The sequence below is a fragment of the Narcine bancroftii genome, chromosome 1 (assembly GCF_036971445.1).
Source record: "Narcine bancroftii isolate sNarBan1 chromosome 1, sNarBan1.hap1, whole genome shotgun sequence".
NCBI lineage: Eukaryota > Metazoa > Chordata > Chondrichthyes > Torpediniformes > Narcinidae > Narcine > Narcine bancroftii.
Window position 1 is genome coordinate 440,426,952 of NC_091469.1, and position 21,146 is coordinate 440,448,097.

Consider the following 21,146-nt stretch of genomic DNA (forward strand, 5'->3'; position numbering starts at 1 on the left):
GTCGCTCTACTGATGTCTGACTATATGATGTCACAAAGCAGTCCGACTGGGAGTGGCTGAGCACTGGACTGATACTTGTTGCAATAGGCGAACGAACGCCCCAGATTTGGGGAGGTGGAGACATGGCTCTCATCCTCACCCACGAGCCGGCACAGGTGGAAGCGCCTCCCGGCGCGGGAGGTCTGTCCACGGTCTCATGCACTGCCAGTCTGAGACAACCCGCGAATTGGAGGCACAACGCCTCGTCTTCCGTCTGGGCACCCTCCAACCAGATGGCCTGAGCATCGACTTCTCCAGTGTCTGTTGAACACCCCACCCCCAATCTTCTTTCCTGACTCTTCTCTCTCTCTCTCTCTCTCTCTCTCTATCTTCCCTTTATCTCCTTTCAGAGCCAAAATCTTTCCTCGTATCATATCCAATAAGGTCTGTACTCCTCCCCTTCCTCCACCTTTCCCCAGCCTTTAATTCAGATGCCTTTTAAAAAAAAATCAAACCTTGAGGAAGGGCCCAAGACTGAAATGTCAGCAATATATTTTTACCTTGTATGGATGCTGTGAGACTTGCTGAGTTCCTCCAGCATTTCTGTGTTTTGACTCCAAACACAGCATCTGGTTTATTTCACTTCTCCTCTGCCTCCTTGGTTCTCATCCTTTTCATTGAACACCTTTGCTTCATCCATTGCAAAAGCCAGGATTTCCCAGTGGCCAACAAGTTGAATTTGACTTCCCATTTACACACTGACATGTTGGTCCATGGCCGACTTGACTGCCAAGTTGAGGTCACACACAAATTAGAAGAACACCATCTGCAACCTCCTACCAAAGACTCTCTCCAACTCTGACATCAGATTCATTTCCAGTCCCTCAGCCCAGCTGCTTGCCTGGCCCACATTCCGACTCCTGCTCCAACTTCAAAGGCCTATTTGAGGAGGAACAAGTGGACAGGGAATCATGGTGAAAGCAAACTTTGCAGAAACCAAGGATGCATTTGGTGATGGGATCATTTTGGAGGTGATGGTATTTACAGTGTTACAAGCCAAGCCAAAGAAGAAGAGGGGTAGTAGGTGAGGACAAGGGGAACTCTTTGTTATGTTGGGTGATGGGACAAGGACAGATGTGCAAGAAATGAAGCAGGTAAGGGCTGCATAGATAGCAGTGGAGGGGAAACATGCTCCGATGTCTTGGAATGGATAGACTCGACATGGGAACAGATGTGGAAGGCTCTGTGAGCAAATCTAACATTGGACCAAAGGAAGACTTGGAGTGCATTTTAAAGTTTCCTTTAAGATTGTAAAAAAATATAGACGGGAACATGATAAGGTTGTGAATGTGGGAAGATAAGCAAACCAGTGACTGAAACAAGTTGGTTTTGTGAGCAGTCTAGCCAGACATTCCATTCATCGCCAAGCAAGGAAAACACAGTTGTGTAATAGTTTCAGCGATAAATTGTTAGTACAGAACAAAAGCACCATTAGTTCAGTGTTGAGAGGTTCATTCAGGAGTCTGATAGCGACGGGAAAGAACACATCCTTGAATTTGGTGGTGTGTGATCTCACACTTGTGAATCTTCTTCCTGATGGTGGAAAGGTGGAGAGTGTGACTGCGGTCAGATGTTGGCTGCTCTTAGTAGGCAGTGTAAGTAAAGTCAATGGAGGGAATGGTGAGTTTGTGTGATGGTCCAAGCTGTGTTCACAACTCTCTGCAGATTCTTGTGATCCTGGTGGAGCAGTTCTCAGCCAATGCAGTGATGCACCCTGACAGGATAGATACATCAAGGTGTTCAGCACCTTTAGGCTCAAGGACAGTTTTTGTTTCCAGCAGTTATCAGGATTCTGAACCTCCCCTTTCTATCCTGATGATAAACTACTGTGGCACCACAAAAAGACCTGTCTGTTCTATTAAAATAACACTTTTTTTCTAACTAATTGAATCTTTATTATCGCTCTCAGTATTGGGGAAATTTAATGTATTCCATTGGAGTCCTTTTTACAGTATAACTCTGATAATCAGAAATAGTCAGGGCCACACCTATCCCAGATAAATGTTTTTCTGGATAACTGGTCATTTTTTTAAAAAACAGCTCAGTAGCAACAGCAAATCACAAGCAACAATAAACAACAAGGGAAACCTTTTTAAGTATGAAATAATGTTTAATTCACACCAAAAAACCTGAATAAAATACTAAGATAAATCACCACACACTTGAAATTCTGCTAACAATTGCAGCGCTATCTGCAGACCTCTTTGCCATCGCAAAACCCTCGAGTGCTCCATCGGAATCAAACTAGCGATTCAGACAAGCAAAAGAGCATGCTGGGTTTATTTTTTTCAAGCTGTGAAGTGAGTTTGGCGCCGAAAAAATTTTGGATAAATGAGGATTTTTTTAATTGTTTCAAAAATCCTCATTTATCCAATATTTTTTAGGGGAAAAATGATTTTCGGATGAATGAAAATTTCTGATTTTTCTGAAATCCTCAATTATCCAATAAACCATGTTTCTCCTCCAGAATTTTTGGATAAATGAGGATTTTGGAGAATCCAATTTCAGATAATTGGAGTGATATTTTACATTGTATTTATGTCTATGCTAATGAATTCATTATTATTATCAAATCCTCACCGCTGTATTGAAATCAGAGCTATGATCAAGTAGCCTGACACAAGTGTCCTTATTTCCCAGATGTTCCAGGGTTGAGAGTAAAGGCAGAGAGATAGTGTCTGCCGTGGAGTTGTGGTGATAAGTGAATTGGAGTGGGTCGAGAGTTGGACTGCAATGTCTGAGCCATGACAGGGCAATATTGGGTAAGGGCAGTGCTCCAAAACAAACCTAACATTATGATAACATAACAATTACAGCACGGAAACAGGCCATTAGGCCCTTCTAGTCTGCACCGAACCAAACACCCCTTTCTAGTCCCACCTCCCTGCACAATGCCCATAACCCTCCATCTTCTTCTCATCCATATACCTGTCCAACCTTTTCTTAAATAATACAATTGACTCCGCCGCCACTATTTCTCCCGGAAGCTCATTCCACACGGCTACCACTCTCTGAGTAAAGAAGTTCCCCCTCATGTTACCTCTAAACCTCTGCCCCTTAATTCTTAACTCATGTCCTCTTGTTTTAATCTTTCCTCCTCTTAACGGAAATAGTCTATCCACATCCACTCTGTCTATCCCTTTCATAATCTTAAATACTTCTATCAAATCCCCTCTCAACCTTCTACGCTCCAAAGAATAAAGACCTAATCTGTCCAATCTCTCCCTATACTCTAGATGCTTAAACCCAGGTAACATTCTGGTAAACCTTCTCTGCACTCTCTCCACTCTGTTTATATCCTTCCTATAATTAGGCGACCAGAACTGCACATAGAACTCCAAATTAGGCCGCACCAACGTCTTATACAATCTCAACATCACCTCCCAACTCCTATATTCCATGCAATGATTGATAAAGGCCAGCATACTAAAAGCCTTCTTCACTACCCTATTCACGTGAGTTTCTACCTTCTTACCAAAATGAAGCACCTCACACTTATCAGCATTAAATTCCATCTGCCATTTTTCAGCCCACTTTTCTAAGCAGCCCAAATCCCTCTGCAATCCTTGAAAACCTTCTTCATTATCCACTATTCCACCTATCTTAGTATCGTCTGCATATTTACTAATCCAATTCACCACCCCATCATCTAGATCATTAATGTATATAACGAACAACAATGGGCCCAATACAGATCCTTGAGGCACACCACTGGTCACCGGCCTCCAACCTGACAGACAATTATCCACTACCACTCTCTGGCCTCTCCCTTTCAGCCAATTTTCAATCCATTTGACTATCTCAAAATTTATACCTAAAGACTGCACCTTCCTAACTAACCTTCCATGTGGTACCTTATCGAAGGCCTTACTGAAGTCCATATAGACAACATCCACTGCGCTACCCTCATCCACATTCCTAGTCACCTCTTCAAAAAATTCAATCAGATTGGTCAAACATGACCTTCCTCCCACAAATCCATGTTCAGTGCTCCTGATCAGACCCTGTCTATCCAGATGTTTATAAGTACTATCTCTAAGAATTTTCTCCATTAATTTACCTACCACAGACGTCAAACTTATAGGCCGATAGTTGCCAGGCTTCCTCCTTGAACCCTTTTTAAATAACGGAACCACATGCGCAATGCGCCAATCCTCCGGCACTATCCCCCTATCTAATGACATTTGGAAAATTACCGCCAGAGCCTCTGCTATTTCCTCCTTCACTTCTCTCAATGTCCTGGGGAAGATCCCGTCTGGTCCCGGAGACTTATCCACCTTTATATTCTTCAAAAGCCCTAAAACTACACCTTTTGTAATCTCTATATTCCCCATATTTACCCAATTTGCTTTTTTTATCTCACATCTCCCAATATTCTTCTCCTTAGTGAATACCGAAGAAAAGAAACTGTTCAATATCTCCCCCATTTCTATAGATCCAATTAAATTGAAATTTTTTTTAATTCTAGATGTTAATTAAAGATAATCCTGCTTGGAAATAATTCAAAATGTTAAACAGTTTAAAAAAAAATATTGCCTTTCCCTTTTCCTCCTAATCTGCAAATCTCAACTCTCCACTTTTTTTTGTGGTCATGTGCAGGCACTCACTGTACAAAGTAACTTTAATTGTGCTATGTTGTTCACTGCTGTACTGCCAGCCCCTAAATTTTCATTCCCAATTTAAACACTTACTTGCCAGCTAATTTCTCTTTAAAAGCCTCAATTGCTTTGAATCTATTTTACTGCAACACATTATAATTTAGCAAAACTCTATGCAAGTATATATATTCTTAATTAAACTCATGGATACCTTCTCATTTTAAAATGAAGAAAACATGCCTTCTCCATTGGAATGAAGAATATTATCCACCAGAGGGGTTCCCTTCATTCATTTGGACACATTGAATCAGGTCCCATCTCAAGTCTTTTAACTTCAGAAAACTGAAATGTTACCACACGTAACTTGGTGAGGAACAGCAGCCATAAAGTGTATAAAATTGTCAGGTATGATAGCCATTAACAGAAACAAGATCCAGCTTTCAATCACTTATAAATGTAACCTACAAGCAGTCAAGCTTTATAAAAAAAAACAAGAGCAGCAAAGGGAGTGCATTAACTCCTTAGTTAAAACACAAAAATGCTGGAGGAACTTAACAGGTCTTGCAGCATCCATAGAAGGTAAAGATAATTTAACCAATCATTTCAAGGTATGAGCAAAAAGCAGGCAGGCGCTGGAATAAAATGACTTGGAGAGAAGGGAAGAAAGGGCAAGAACACAGGCCAATGAACAAAAGGTGATAATTGGACATGGATAGTTGGAGGAAAGTAAACATTGACTGGGGGAGGGGTGAGCTCTGTCAATGAAAAGCAGGAGGAAAGGAGAGAGGGAGAGAGAAGGTGAAATAAGAATGGGGAAGGTGTGATGCACTGCAGTGCAAACAAACGAAGTTCAAACCATGAAGGCTATACTACAGGCTTCTTTAAAATTAAGCCCCTTAAATTTGCACACAAGGTTCAGTATCCCTTCTGGCTCCGTGTGCTCCATTCCTGCCCAAGGGCTGGCGTGAGACTTTATATGGGGCAGGTGATTGGCAGAGAGTAGGTAGAAGCAGCCTCCCTGTAGGTACAGGTTACTTCCCTGTAGGTACAGTGGGTTGGTTGCACCCTGTAGTAGGAAGTGCAGGAGTGAAGACATGCACAGGCAGTCACACACAGTCCAGTGTTTGTATCATCACATTCAATCCCTTCTTAAAATGAGTCCCTGGAGGGGAAGAAAAAGTGTCCACCGCCACCTTCGTGCCGACTAGATACAGAGTAGGTGGGAGAGAAAATATTTTACAGATTTACAAATTTAGGTGATCTGGTGGTCGCTGTTGCCTCTGGGACTATCGCAAAATAGGCTCCTGGTCAATGAGCAGGGGAGACAGGGCCACCTGAAGGTTGACTGGGTCAGGGGTAGACAGAACGGACAGCAGGGTGGTGCATGACGGTGAGAAGGTGTAGGTCAGGGGTGGGTCCATGGGTCCTGTGGTTGATGGTGAATAGGGGAGGATGTTGGCTCCAAAAGCGTTCTGGAGATGCCTGGGGTACCCGGGATGAGTGGCCTGGGTGCCTGCCAGGTCCCGAGTCGAGACTGTGTGCTCATGTCCACTGGGGTACGCCACGTAGGCGTAATTTGGGTTGGCATGAAGGAGGTGCACCTGCTCAACTAGGGGGTGAGATTTGGGAGTTCTCACGTGTCTATGGAGGAGGATTGCTTCTGAAGACATCAGCCATGCCGGCAGTAAGACTCCCATCGCCAATTTCCTGGGGAAGGAAAAGAGGCATTCATGAGGGGTCTGGTCGGTAGCCATATGTAAGAGTGACCGTATGGCATGGAGCGTCTTGGGAAGGACCTCCTGCCAGTAGTTGGTGGACCATCCTTTCGATCTAAGGGCCAAGAGGACTGCCTTCCATATTATCCTGTTCTCATATTCTACCTGCCCCTGGGATTGTAGCTAGTCATGCGACTAGATGCAATGCCTTGCATCACCAAATACTGGTGCAGCTCCTCACTTATGAAGGGAGACCCCTAGTCATTGTGGATGAATGCCGGGTATCCGAACATAGTAAAAATCTGCGCCAGTGCCTTAATAATGGAGGCAGTAGAGGTATTGGGGCAAAGGATGGTGAATGGAAAATGGGAGTATTCGTCTATAACCAAGAGAAAATAGATGTTCTTGTTTGTGGAAGGCAGTGGTCCCTTAAATTAATGCTGAGTCGCTCGAAGGGCAAAGTGGCAATTACGTGGGCCTGCCTGTGCTGGGCGGAAGAAGCATGGTTTGCACTCCGCCCAGACCTGGCAGGACTCCATCATGGTCCAGACTTCCTGGACAGTGAAGGAGAGATTTTTGGATTTCAAAAAAATGGTACAGGTGTGTGACACCCAGGTGGCAAAGGATGTCATGCAAGTTGGTCAGACTGTGCACTGGCACAGGTCTGGGACAGGGCATCGGAGGAGTCATTGAGCTTCCCCGGCCTATACTGAATGTCGTAGCTGAACGTTGCCAGCTCAACTCTCCAGTCCAAGATCTTGTCATTTTTGATCTTGCCTCTGTAGGTGGTGCTAAACATGAATGCCACCACGCATTGGTCTGTGAGGAGGGTGAACCTCCGGCTTGCCAGGTAGTGGTGGACTGCTTCCATGATCATCTGGTCATCCTTTTCGATGGAAGAGTAACTGAGCTCTGAGCCAGGAAGGGTTAATGAGAAAAAAAATCATGGGTCTGCCCCCTTGGTTGAGGGTGGCAGTGAGGGTAACGTCACAGGCAACACACTCCACCTGGAATGGGGTATTTTCATCTATGGCATGCATCCTTGGCAATATCCTTTCTGATGCAGGCGAAGGCCGCTTGCGCCTCGGCGGGGAGTGGAAAGGTGCCTAGGGCTGTTTTCTTACTATTACCAGGTTCTCAGATAAGATCCGCCCACTGGTCCAAGCCACACCGTGGAAAAGTTTCTCAGCATAGAAAAGCTGGATATCGACCCCCAATGCCCGGAAGCTCCAGCCCACTTAGAGATCTGGAAGCATGCGAATGGGCAATCATCCGCATTCAGGCTGAGGTCATCAATTCAGACTAAAACAAACTCATGGTACTCGCATAAAACTGAGCCTGTTTGCATTCCAAACGATCCGTGACTGCACCGAGTATGAAATGGCAATGGCCATCTTGGCCTCCAGCGAAAGTATTCTTCTCCAGGTACCTGCTTAGTATCAGGCTACAACAACTGGGTGAGACAGTAGTGGCTTACCTTGAGGCAATGCGTGAACTGGCATGCCCGTGCATGACCGAGACCGGGGTGACCATTGGGGAAGTGGAGGAACTCATCCGGGATTGTGTGTGCACGAAGCCTGCAATCAAAGGCGACCCAACAGAGTCTGCTGGAAGAAACCAATGCTTCCCTCAGGAAGATCATTGATATGGTCCACTCTCTGGAAGCTGCAGCCCAATACATAGAAACCTTTGATGCTTGCCTGCTGCCTCCTCCGACCTGGCCACGCAGATGACCGCCGTCGCTGAGGGGCCCTACTGTGGAGAATTGAACGCCGCCACCGATGCATCCCGCTGCTGTAGGTACCGTGGGACCCAGTGTGCGTCCGACAGATGCTCCCGGAACTGCCCTGTGAGGAACTCGCATTGCTACCGATGTGGTAAGAAAGGCCTAGTTGCCAAAGCCCCCGTCGAACCTCCAGGTGCCTCCACATGCGAGTATCGGGCAGTGCCATTACTCCGTCCATCACTTCTGCCTATACTGGTGACGTCACTTCCGGCCCGGCCATCGAACCATGCTGCCGCCGTGTGCTCCCATGATCGCCACCAACTTCCGCCTGCACTGAACACTTCATTTCCAACCCACCAACGCAATTAACATGTGCAAGTTTTAAACTAATTAAGTTGTGATGCACTGCAGTGCAAACAAACAAAGCTCAAACTATGAAGGCTGTACTATAGACTTATTTAAAATTAAGCTCATTAAATTTGCACACAAAGTTCAAAGTCCCTTCTGGTTCTGTGTGCTCTACTTCTGCACAAGGGCCGGAGTGAGTCTTTATATGGGGCCAGTGATTGGCAGCCTCCCAGGGTACCTCCCTGCACGTACAATGGGTTGCTCCCTGCAGTAGGAAGTGCAGACAGGCTCAGGCAGTCACAGACACTCCAGTGTTTGTATCACCACAGAAGGGGAAACACAGGGTTGGGGAGGGGTGGGGGATGGGGCAAATAGAAACCATAGAAATCAATGTACATGCTATCTGGTTGGGGGTGCTCAGATGTAATACAAGGTGGTCTTAGTCTGGCAGTGTACAAGACCATGGTCAGACATATTGGCAAGGAAATTGAAATGAATTGTCACTGAGAGATCCTTGTTGAGGACAGAGCTAAAATGCTGAATGAAGCAATCTCCGATGAAGTGGAGACCACACTGGGAGCACCGGATGCAGTAGATGACACCTGCAGATTCACAAATAAAGTGTTGCTTCACTTGGAAGGAACGCATGGGCCCCTGAATGGTGGTGAGGCAAGAGGAGCGGGCACAAGTGTAGCACTTCCTGTGGTCGGAGGGGTAGGTGCTGAGGGGACGATTGGTGGGAAGGAAGGAATGGATGAGAGTCAAGGGGTAGAGGGAAAGATGTGTCTAATTGTGGGATCACATAGTAGGTGGTAGAAATAGCAGGGTATGAAATGTTGGATGTGAAGTTAGTGGGGTGGTAGGTGAGGACAAGGGTAATACTGGCAATACTGGTGTTTGTGTATCAAAAGGGCCACCTGTCAGGTAAAAGGATGACTTGACTACCTGAGTTTTGATCTCAAAACCAATAGGAGGTACACAATCCTTTATCCGGACATCTAAATCCACAATCCTTTATCCAGACATCTAAAATCTGGAGAGAGATAGAGTGAGAGTGAGATGGCAGCGCAATTCGGGCTGGGGGGAGAGAGACGACAGCACGACTCGGGTGGGGGGTGGGGGGAGAGAGACAGCAGTGTGACTCGGGTGGGCAGGGGGAGAGACAGTAGTGTGACTCGGGTAGGCGAGGGGGAAAAGAGACGCCAGCGTGACTGGAAGGGGGTGGATACAGAAGCACAATTCGGGTGGTCTTAAATCTGGGGCAGCTGGCTTTTGATCTGAAATCCGGAAGCATCCGAAATTCGGAACACACTGTCCCCCAAGGGTTCTGGATAAAGGATTGTGTACCTCTAGAATATTACTTGTGAATTACTTGTTCCAACAAAGATGACTGTCTAGTTAATCTTGCTGGTTAAGATGTGGTCCATTTGCTAATGTGTAATTCTATTAAAGTACTCGAGATGGCAGAGGTCGACAGCATCGAGTCCACGCTGCTAAAGATCCAGCTGCGCTGGATGGGTCACGTCTCCAGAATGGAGGACCATCGCCTTCCCAAGATCGTGTTATATGGCGAGCTCTCCACTGGCCACCGTGACAGAGGTGCACCAAAGAAAAGGTACAAGGACTGCCTAAAGAAATCTCTTGGTGCCTGCCACATTGACCACCGCCAGTGGGCTGATAACGCCTCAAACCATGCATCTTGACGCCTCACAGTTTGGCGGGCAGCAACCTCCTTTGAAGAAGACCGCAGAGCCCACCTCACTGACAAAAGGCAAAGGAGGAAAAACCCAACACCCAACCCCAACCAACCAATTTTCCCCTGCAACCGCTGCAACCGTGTCTGCCTGTCCCGCATTGGACTTGTCAGCCACAAACGAGCCTGCAGCTGACGTGGACTTTTTACCCCTCCATAAATCTTCGTCCGCGAAGCCAAGCCAAAGAAAAGAAGAAAGAATTCTATTAAACCATTCTTTCACATCCAAAATATTGAAGTAAACTATGTAATTATATCTATAAAAATTGTTAACAATCTGCTATTATAAAGGGTATAAATATAAAAACTCTACATACTGTGTGTTTAGGAGATTCTCCCATTAGGTCTCTTTCCATGTTTGCTTGTACTCAATAGACCTGTTACATTTATATGCATAACCAAGGGGTTCATCCACAGTTACAACACATTAACCATCATAGTTTTATAAAATGGTATGTCCAAAACTTAGAAATAACAACATTTTAAATTATCTCTAAATAATATGTACTATTTAAATATAAAGCACCTCGAGATGAAGGCTACGTATATCTTATTGGCTTTTTAAATTGTCTACTTAATTAAAAATATAATTCATAATGTCTTTGGATAGGGCACTCAAATATTTTCCAAAATAATCACAATTTTTAACAGTAATGCAAAGAAAAAAATTAAAGTCCTCTTTTATTTAAAACAAATTACATGGAGACATTAAAATTTGAATACATTCCCACATTATCTTTCTGTAAAAAGATGCAGAACTGCAAAGTTATTACAGAAATGCACACTGCAAGTTGGTATTTGTTCCATTTAAAAAAAAATTAAAAAATTCTTCAGCAAAAGTGAAATGAAAATATCTAATAAACAGCTGACATGCAACAAGCACTTGTTAAAGGAACAGACAGATGGAAAAGAGATACGGTATATGTAATCCTTCAGTATCATACAAATGTACATTAAAAATCAAGTGTCCACGGCATTCCTTTTCATAAGTTCTTATGAACCAAACCATGTTAGTCCATCAAGATCAATCCACATTGGTAATTAATGGTTATCCATACCCATGTCTTTCCGACAAATTTCTTTCATTTACACTCAGTTGGCCACTTAGTTTCATCAATAACTTCACAATTAGACCAGCCTGTTAGGATGAAGACAGGAAAAAAATGTTGAAAGATAAAGTGAAACTATTTCATTTCAAATTATCAATATTTTTAAACCTAAGCCATAATTATATGCAGACACTTGGTAACATACTAAAGGAGTTTCCTTTACCTCAGCTCCCTTCAGAATGATTTCTTACCTGTTTTGTGTGGACAACAAGACTCATTTTATTTTCCAAACTGTGAATCTGAAAGTAGGCATCTGCTTCACCCAACTGCCACATGAGGGAGCCATACTTAAGGCTAATCAGCAAAACCTGATTAAAAAAATAAATGGCCTTTGAAATTCTTAAATGTTTTGTAAATGCCAGTAATGATTAAAACATTCTATCAGAAATGGTCAATATGCAAATAGAAAGCAAATAGAAATATAGAGTGTAGAAAAAGCAAGAAAATAGAATTATAGCCTCAAATTCTACTTACAATAGAGACCTTTCAGATAACTGCTACAATCGTCATTCCCTGGCCATAGACTCAACTCCTATCCCACCTCTCCCTGTCTAGTTTCACCTTCAGTACAAATCCTGACTCTAGCCCTGCTGCATCTCAGCTGTTTGTTGAATCTCTCATATATACTTTTTTTTAAATTATTCAATATAATTCCTGGATACCTTCTTTGTTTTACCTTCCATTCTTTCTTTTTAATATCTTTATTGAGTTTAATAAAAAATACACTCATATACATCTTGTACATATACTGAAATATAAAAGACAAAAAAAATTGAACATATCAAATGAACCCTTAATTATACCTACTATAAATTGTGTGCACCCTTCAAAATCAAACCCTCCATATCAAAATAATGAAAAAGGAAAAAAAAACAAAAAGGAGATAAGAAACCACACACCCCACTGAATAGTCAATCCCCTCCCTTTAAACAAGGCAAACTTGCATATCTAATAAAAATAGGAAGTGAAGGAGACCAGATAAAGCTGTTCAGGAGCATCCAAACATCCTAATTCGTTAAATTATGGTGATACTCCATGAATGGGTCCCACGTCTTATAAAAGTTCACCTTTAACATTATATCTGATTTTTTCTAAACTGAGGAAGGACATAACCTCCTGTAATCATTGAGTATGGGTAGGTGGCATTTCATCAGAAATGCCCATCTAGCTATCAATGAGGTAAAAGCTAAAATTTGCTTCTAAGAAGTCAATAGTATTTCCTCTTCTTGATCAACACCAAATAGAGCAATTAAGGAGCACGGTTCTAGTTTGACTTTATAAATGATTGATAAAGTTTGAAAATAATTTTTCCAAAAATTTTCTAAACTGGGACAAGACTAGAACAAATGTATCAATGAAACCTTAAAAAAATTACATTTATCACATAATGGATCAATATCAGAGAAGAAGTGGAATAACAACTTTTGAAATGTATGTTCTATGTACAACCTTAAATTGCAACAAACAGTCGTGCACAAGATGAGGATTCATTAATCAAATTTAGAACAATATCCCAGTCCTCATCTGGAAGTGACAAATCCAAGTCATTCCCCCAATCACTCTTAATCTGAACAAGAGAAACTGTTCTCAAATCCATCAAATCACAAAATAATTGATATTGAGCCTCTATGAGAAAATTGAAAGTCAAAAAGTGAATCAAGAATGTTTGTTTCAGAAATCCATGGAAAATCAGAAAGTCTGGACAGAACAAAATGTCTGACTTGTAGATATCTGGAAAAAAAATGACTATTAGGGAATTTAAATTTTGTCCTCAATTGCTCAAAAGACAAAATGATTTAGAATAAAAAAGATATTTGAAATAATTAATCTCAGTCTACACCTCTGTGAAACCTGCATCTGACAAAGAAGGTAAAAAAAAAAGATGATTAATTATAATAGGACTGGCTAGAGAAAAACTATTGATTCCAAATAATTTTCTAAATTGTGCCCATATTCACAACCTATGTCTCATTATCGGATGACTTGTTAATTTAGAAATAGAAAAAGGTAAGAAAGACCCAAAGACTGACAGCATAGATGATTTTTTTTAGAAAAAATCAGTTCCATTTCCACCCAAGAAGAGCAGCAATTAATTTATCAAATTTTAATATAAGAAGCAAACGATGTACATTGACCACCCAATAGCAGAATCTGAAATTTGGAAGTGACAGTCCTCTGCTCTGTTGAAGATGCGCTTTATTTAAACGAGGTCGTTTTCCTTGTCATATATATGATGAAACAAATGAGTCCAGTGAGTTCAAAAAAAAGATTTAGGGATAAAGATTGGTATAGACTGGAAAAGATATAAAAATGTTGTTAATATATTCATTCCATTTGAATTAATACACCCTATCGTGGTAATAGACAAGGGCGACCATCCAGATAATAGAACTTTAGTCCAATTCAATGCTGCAAAAACATTTTACTTCAATAAATTCTTATAATTCTTAGTAATTGTAATTCCAAGATACCTAAACTGATCATTCACCAACTTAAAAGGGAAATTAGAATATCTCAAAGGCAACCCCTGAAGGGGTAATAATGCACTCTTTCGGAGATTTATTTTATAACCTGTTTACCTTCCAGTAAGCAGATTTAAAATTCTAATCCTTGTTTCCATGGCATTTCCCCTCTCTATCTCCAATTTCCTACAATCCTAATATCCTCACAAGCTATTCAATTCTGGACTTCACTACCCCAAATTAAATTGCTTCAGAGCAAATTCCCTAGTTCTGGAATTCCCTTTGCCCAAGAAGCTATAAAGCATCAGACTGGAAGTCAATACAGAGGATCATTAAAGTAGCTGAGGTTACTGGAATCTCCCTTTCTCCTATTGAAGACATTCACCAGGAGCGTTGCTTAAACAGGTTTCGAAGAATTATTGAGGACTCCAACCAACCATCATGTAATATATTTGACACACTACCATCAGTAATGAGGTGCAGGAGAATCAAAATCAGGACTGGGATAGGAAGTAGCTTCTTCCTGCAGACTTTTAACCTTGGGTCCCTTATAAATTAAACTTGAGTAAATTATATGTATTTATTTTATATTATATTTTTATGTATGTATGTGATTATTAAGTGCTATGTGAGAAACATATAGTGTGTGTATTTGTGTGTACCATGGTCTGGAGAAACATCACTCCATCTGGTTGTATTTGTACCATCTGATGATACTAAACGAACTATTTAAAAGCTTGGACAAACACAAACATGCTGAAGAAATACATAGGTCATGCAGCACCTTTCGGAAGCAAAGGGATACGACCAATGTATTGGTGTGAAATTTTGTTTTATAATGCTCTTAAAGCATTACTATATATATGCCTGCAGAAGTAGAATTTTGTGGACCAATTTTTAGGGTAAAATTTAGGAGGTTAACTATTATATACATATTCTTTTTGACTGCAGTAAGTAGCCGTGTTGTTTGGAACATTGGGAGTTTGAATGGATGGGCAGGTGGCAAGTCCACATTCAAGGCATTAGGGACTCAGATGGGTGGGTGGCTGGGGCCTAGGTAAGAGTCCGCGGTCAGGAGATAGGATGGATGAGCGGGTGGGGCATAGGCGAGAGTCCCCTGTTGGGGCGTTGGAAGCTCAGATGGGCAAGCAGCTAGGGGTTAGGTAAGAGTCTGCATTCCTCTGGTGGGTGGCAACCTGGGCCAAAAAGTGGGGGGGGGTGTTGACTTTTACATGGTATCAACTATTACAAGTGTATATATGGTACAAAAGCTCATTTTTTTAGAAATTAATACAAATTGCAACATAGGTTTCATGAACTGTAACTTACCTTAGTTTCCATGTTTAGCAAGTGCAGACCTCTTGTGTTTACACCTACATAAACTTTGACCACTTTATGAGCACTTGAGCTACCTTTGGTATAGATTTGTCCTGTGAAAAAGGCTGCTCCATAAGTTGGAAACTCCCAACAAATTTGTAGGAAGAGGCGCTGAAGATGGTGCATCTCCTTGCTGATCCCTTCACGGCTACTTAAGCCCTATAATAAAAAAAATTCAGATATATATTACAAAATATGCTTCAACTACTCAAATGAGGACCGTAAAATATTTTCAGATCTACTTTGCAGGATAAAAAAAAAAGGCAACAAATGTTGTGAGCAAATAACATAACTTATAATTAAAATTCTGTTTTATCTTTTTCAGTAACTAATTTTTAAAATAAATTTCACTGCGTTCCAGTTTTGAGGATTGTCAAACTAGTGCACAAAGTCAACAGTCACAGCAACAGATTATGTAATGGTTTATACGATGTAAAAATTCTTTGGCTTCGCTTCGCGGACGAAGATTTATGGAGGGGTATGTCCACGTCAGATGCATGCTCGTTGGTGATGCGGGACAGGCAGGCACGGTTGCAGCGGTTGCAAGGGAAAATTGGTTGGTTGGGGTTGGGTTTTTCCTCCTTTGTCTTTTGTCAGTGAGGTGGTCTCTGCAGTCTTCTTCAAAGGACGTTGCTTCCCGCCGAACTGTGAGGCACCAAGATGCACGGTTGGAGGCGAGATCAGCCCACTGGTGGTGGTCAATGTGGCAGGCACCAAGAGATTTCTTTAAGCAGTCCTTGTACCTCTTCTTTGGTGCACCTCTGTCTCGGTGGCCAGTGGAGAGCTCGCCATAGAACACGATCTTGGGAAGGCGATGGTCCTCCATTCTGGAGACGTGACCCACCCAGCACAGTTGGGTCTTCAGCAGCATGGATTCGATGCTTGCAGACTCTGCCAGCTCGAGTACTTCGATGTTGGTGATGAAGTCATTCCAATGAATGTTGAGGATGGAGCGGAGACAGGGCTGATGGAAGCATTCTAGGAGCCGTAGGTGATGCCGGTAGATTATTATGGGCTATGGTCTCTATGCCTTGATGGTGCAATAGTGACTTTCTTCCTTGGTTAAGGCAAGGTGACAAAAGTTGAATTCATTTCAGCTGAAATCTTTTCATACAGTATTCTTTGTAAATGTAAGAATACAAAAAAATGAGTACAATGTAAAAGGATAATTTGGGACATATCTGGCAAAGAGCCAGCATTTACTAACTTTTCTTTTAAGATGTATCAGTTTTAATCTTTGCAATCATTCATTTGTTTCAAGCTCCTGATCTTTATAACAGCATTATTATGTGTACATAGAACTACATTTCCCAGCATGCAATGCACATAGTTGGTCAGAAACAGGAAGTGACATATGAAGGGAAGCAAGTTGGTTGTTAGTTGGAAGTCAGTTGAAACAGCTCAAGAAAAATAAAGTCAGTTAAGTGTCAAACTCATGTAAAGTCATTCTTCTTAAAAGAACAAGCATAACATGTTGTCTGTTGTCTGTGGGGGAGGCTCCGTGACTATTGCTTGAGGTCGCGTGGCCTCCCCACCTGAAACTCATTCAGAAGTCCCACTCAGTTACAATGTTATAGACAAAGTTACAAATTGCAGGTGAAATACCAGTTTAGATTGGGCTCAGACCATTGGTCAGTGCACAATTGGCCATTGGCTGGTTCAAATCACTTACTGGCTAGAGCCCAGTATTTAACACCAGCACCGAGAACACTAGCTCTCTCCATCTTGTGGTTCTAGCCCCAGACACCACTCCATACCAGATCGCTGCTGCAAACATCACTTGAAAGGGTTGCGGGTAAAGTGCACACTGCACTGAAGTGGTATTGCTATAGCTTAAATTGCTATAGATCAATACTGGCAGTAGAGCCACCGTTCTCAACGGATCATGGGTCCAAAAGCATGCGTTCACCTCTGTGGGTATAGTGGTACCAGATCCAATTCCCCTTATTCAGTTAAGTCCTCCCACGCTGATCCAGTTTACCAGCAATCTAGCTGATAATTGGAAACGCTTCAAACATTTATTTAGAAGCTGGTGGAATGGGAGAGACCGATGGACAATGGAAAGCATCTATGTTCCTGCATGTGATGGGTGAAGATGCCTTGGACATTTCTAACAGTTTTCAAATTGATGAGACAACTTTCACATTGGACACTCTGATGACAAAATTTGAGGAGTATTTTGTTCCAAGTAAAAACATCATGTTTCAGAGATTCAAGTTTTTCTCCTACGACCAGAAACAAGGAAAAAGCTTTGACTTATACTTAGCCGAGCTCCACACACTGAGTAAGACCTGTGAATTTAGAGATTTGAAAAATTCACTCATTAAAGACAGAATAGTTTGCGGAATCCCAGATAATGGACTTAGAGAAAGACTGTTGCATGAAAAAAAGATTTGACTCTGGAAAAGGCTGTATGTGTGAAGTAACAGAGACCACATGAGCAGAAACATTACCAAAACTTGCCCAGCAAATTGCAGCTCTTAAAAGGCTGAAGAGTGGCTTGGCAGCAGAGTAGAACATTTGAGACATTTAGAGACTCAGCTTGAAGAAAACTGAAAGATGGCCCCAAAAAGCATGAAGCAAATGGTATGAATAAAAACGTTCTGTTTGTGCGAGAGTATGAGACTACTTCCAGAAATGGTTCCAGTTCAGATGAAAGCTCATCTTCTGAATCAGAGGAGGAGTTTGAAGATCAAGAGAACTGTAGAGACGAAGTCAGAGTTAATTGTGATGTGTGGCCAGATCAACCTAGTGGATTTAGGATGGAAACTACAAGCATATCAAATCAAGAGGTTGCCAAACTGGAGAAATGAAAAAAAAATTGGCAAAGTGGAAATAAGAGAGAGGTACAAATTAAGTGAAAAGATGTTGTTAGCATGCAAAGTACTGAAAAGCCAGCTAAATTATCCAAAGCCAACGAATGCCTAAACAACATCCAGAATTAATGGTTCCGTGTATTGAGTCAGAAGACAACAGGACCGATCATGGAGGAGAATTACCTGACTGGATTCACAGATATTTCATCCAAAGTCCTGAAACACGTGATCAACATGGCTGATAGAAATGGCAATATCGCCCTTCACTACAGCGTGTCTCTCTCAAATTTTGAAATTGTGAAACTGCTGCTTGATGCAAATGTATGCAATGTTAATCAGCAGAACAAAGCTAGCTGCCCATTCTTCTGCCCTGGCCCCCAATTCCCCATCCTTCTGCCCCTGGCCCCCAATTCCCCATCCTTCTGCCCCTGGCCCCCAATTCCCCATCCTTCTGCCCCTGGCCCCCAATTCCTCATCCTTCTGCCCCTGGCCCCCAATTCCCCATCCTTCTGCCCCTGGCCCCCAATTCCCCATCCTTCTGCCCCTGGCCCCCAATTCCCCATCCTTCTGCCCCTGGCCCCCAATTCCCCATCCTTCTGCCCCTGGCCCCCAATTCCCCATCGTTCTTCCCCCCATCTAACTCCCAACATGGCAGCAGGGGTGCAGTGCTGCCGAGCCCAGTGGCTGGCAATAGCTCAATATGGGAGCATTAGTCATCTTCGTTAGCCATAATCTCCCATGCAGCTGGAACCACTCTGCCAGCACGAGAGCCATTCTAGCTGTATGAGGGATTATGGGTAAGGAAGACAGCCATTGCTCCTGGATTGAGCCAGCCGCCACCTGCTTATCTCCTACCGGGTGCTTATGGCCAAGAGTCACTTTTCCACTGAAGGTAAGAGGTAAGAAAGGGCATCCAGAGGGGTGGGACGGGGGATGGCAGGGACAGAAGTGGGGGTGGGGGGGGAGGGAGATCTGAGCCAGTTTTATTTTGAAGTATTACTTTAAAATAAAATAAAAAATTGTAGTGATATTTGGTCTTTAATGCTCTTTATTTATCTAAATTAATTTAACACCCCTGTTTTGTGCGATTTTGAAACATCACATTTGCTTAAAAGGACTGCCATTTTAAAATGATTCCAAAATCTGGAAGATTCCGAACAAAGGCAGGTGTCTGGTCCCAAACAAAATGTTAGGCACCTGTACTACAAAAGTTATAAATTTGAAATCAAAAAATGGTGAAAACAGTTAGAAAAATAGAATTCATATTTTCGTATGAAAATGACACATCAGATCTGATGACTGGTCATCAACCAGTGAAGATAATATCTGTCTCACACATTCTCTCTCCCTCTCCGATCCAGTATTTTAAGTTTTTACTTAAACTAGTCTTGCAAGTGGGAGTTGGCAAAAATTAGATATCTGTCAATTTAGAAATTATCAATGTCACAAATTGACTCTCTTTTGCTTCTTTGACTGTAAGAAGCGATTTCTGGCAATGGCAAAAAGACGAAAACAAATTTTGTGTAACATTGCACTGTCTTTATTACATGATGATAAATTGAATCTTGAATCTTGCATCCCTCTTTCGAATTAACTTTTGACCTGCAATTTGCCAGTGATACTTTCCAAACGTGAACTTGCTTAGCTTTCTACATGGTGTGCATTATGAACTAGAGTATAGATCTAGAATAAGAATCTCCAGGTTGCATGTGATGTCATGTATGTAACTCTGTCAATAAATATGAAATCTGAATCTGAGATAGGGAAGTAACACCATGCCTCACTTATGCCTCTTTTAGCTCAAATGCGAAACACAAGAGCACAAGTTACACTTCTGATCTGGAGACATCTGTAAAACAACTTCTGCATTTATACTGAGGAATTAATAATTGGGAAAATTGAAAGAAGGAAGCTGATTTTACTCATTAATGAACAAAGGTCAATTAAAAGCTTAAGGCGGCTGAAGATTCGTTAACGTGAAATTCAATTATGCCATTTTAAAACCATAATCAGAAAAATAACCTAACAATTTGTAAATATGAAGACTTGTGATCAATTAGTCCTTGCAATCAAACTTATCTTTTGTTGCTCTTTCAACTTGATTTACATCATATGAGTTTGTTCATTAGAAATACATAATTTGCTTTCAATCATAAAAGCACTTTGCATACGAATTTTAATAAATTGACATACATTATTTGGATAATAAACAAATTAGGAGTCAATAAATAAATAATTAAATTTGTTTTAAAAGCAAAATGTCAAATATCAAAGAATTTCTCAAAACTGACCTTGTACTCCTGTAGAATCCTACCAATCCAATGTGGGCCCTTGCTTTTCAGTTTGGTGCACGGTAATATACATTTGAGATTTTCCTCACTAAAAGTATGTTGAAAAACAAGCAATTTAGAATTTAAAGACAATCCAGTTTGGGAGTTTGAATTAATTGCTATTCTATAGAAGGGAACGTCTGCAAAACAACGCAACAAAGCGGCTTTATTTATAAATATCACCATGAAACATTTGTAAAAGATTGGCACTTGTCTTGCAATGAAAGTTGGAGATTTTAACTAGACTTTTAACTAGACCACAAAAACTACCTGGTTAAACTTACTGGTAAGGTAGAAGCTCATTAAAGTTAATGTATAGGACTGCGTTAGGTAATAGAAAATGTGAGTGTTCTCACATAAAAGGGGTAAGAAAGGCATCAGAAATGTTTATTGGAACAAATACTTTGGTGTTGAAGTAAGTCCCAATCAAGTTGAAACCCAAGCACAATACAGGAATATTTTTGCATTCTCTGCATTTCTAAGGGAAATGGAAAAATTCGTCCTAATTTGTAAGATAATGACAACAAGGGAGATTTTCCACTGGCACTTTGCCAATTATAATATCTAAAACTAAACAACAATAAAAAGTGGATGTGCTTGGGCAAAGTTGAGATTGCTGACAAGCTCTAATAACAAATATAGCAAATGCTTCAAATTCTCAGCAAATGAAGCAGCCTAATCCAAGTTATATGCAGGCATGGGGCCTGATAATTATGGCAAGTTGAATTCACACCATGAAAGTGCCAGTCAATGTCCATCTCCAGAAATAAAGTATAACCATCTGCACTGGAAGTTCAACTCTAAGCCCCCTACCACCAGTATCATGGGGGGGTGGGGGGGGGGGGTCACCATTGACCAGAAACTAATCTAAAC

The 21,146-nt window shown here is 41.7% G+C and overlaps 1 protein-coding gene across 3 annotated transcripts in view; it reads right to left on the bottom strand.

The window, feature by feature from the left end:
- Positions 1-10,835: 10,835 nt before the first annotated feature.
- Positions 10,836-21,146, bottom strand: part of krit1 (KRIT1 ankyrin repeat containing) — a 90,971-nt gene continuing 80,660 nt past the window's right edge. For 2 of the 3 annotated variants that reach the window (XM_069914385.1, XM_069914387.1), the window contains 4 exons: positions 20,235-20,322; positions 15,080-15,286; positions 11,480-11,596; positions 10,836-11,317 (listed from right to left, as the gene is read on the bottom strand). In XM_069914385.1, coding sequence (XP_069770486.1) covers positions 11,228-11,317; positions 11,480-11,596; positions 15,080-15,286; positions 20,235-20,322 — 502 coding nt within the window. In that variant the 3' untranslated portion in view covers positions 10,836-11,227. The remainder of the gene's footprint in view (positions 11,318-11,479; positions 11,597-15,079; positions 15,287-20,234; positions 20,323-21,146) is intronic. The other variant, XM_069914386.1, reaches the window with a different exon arrangement.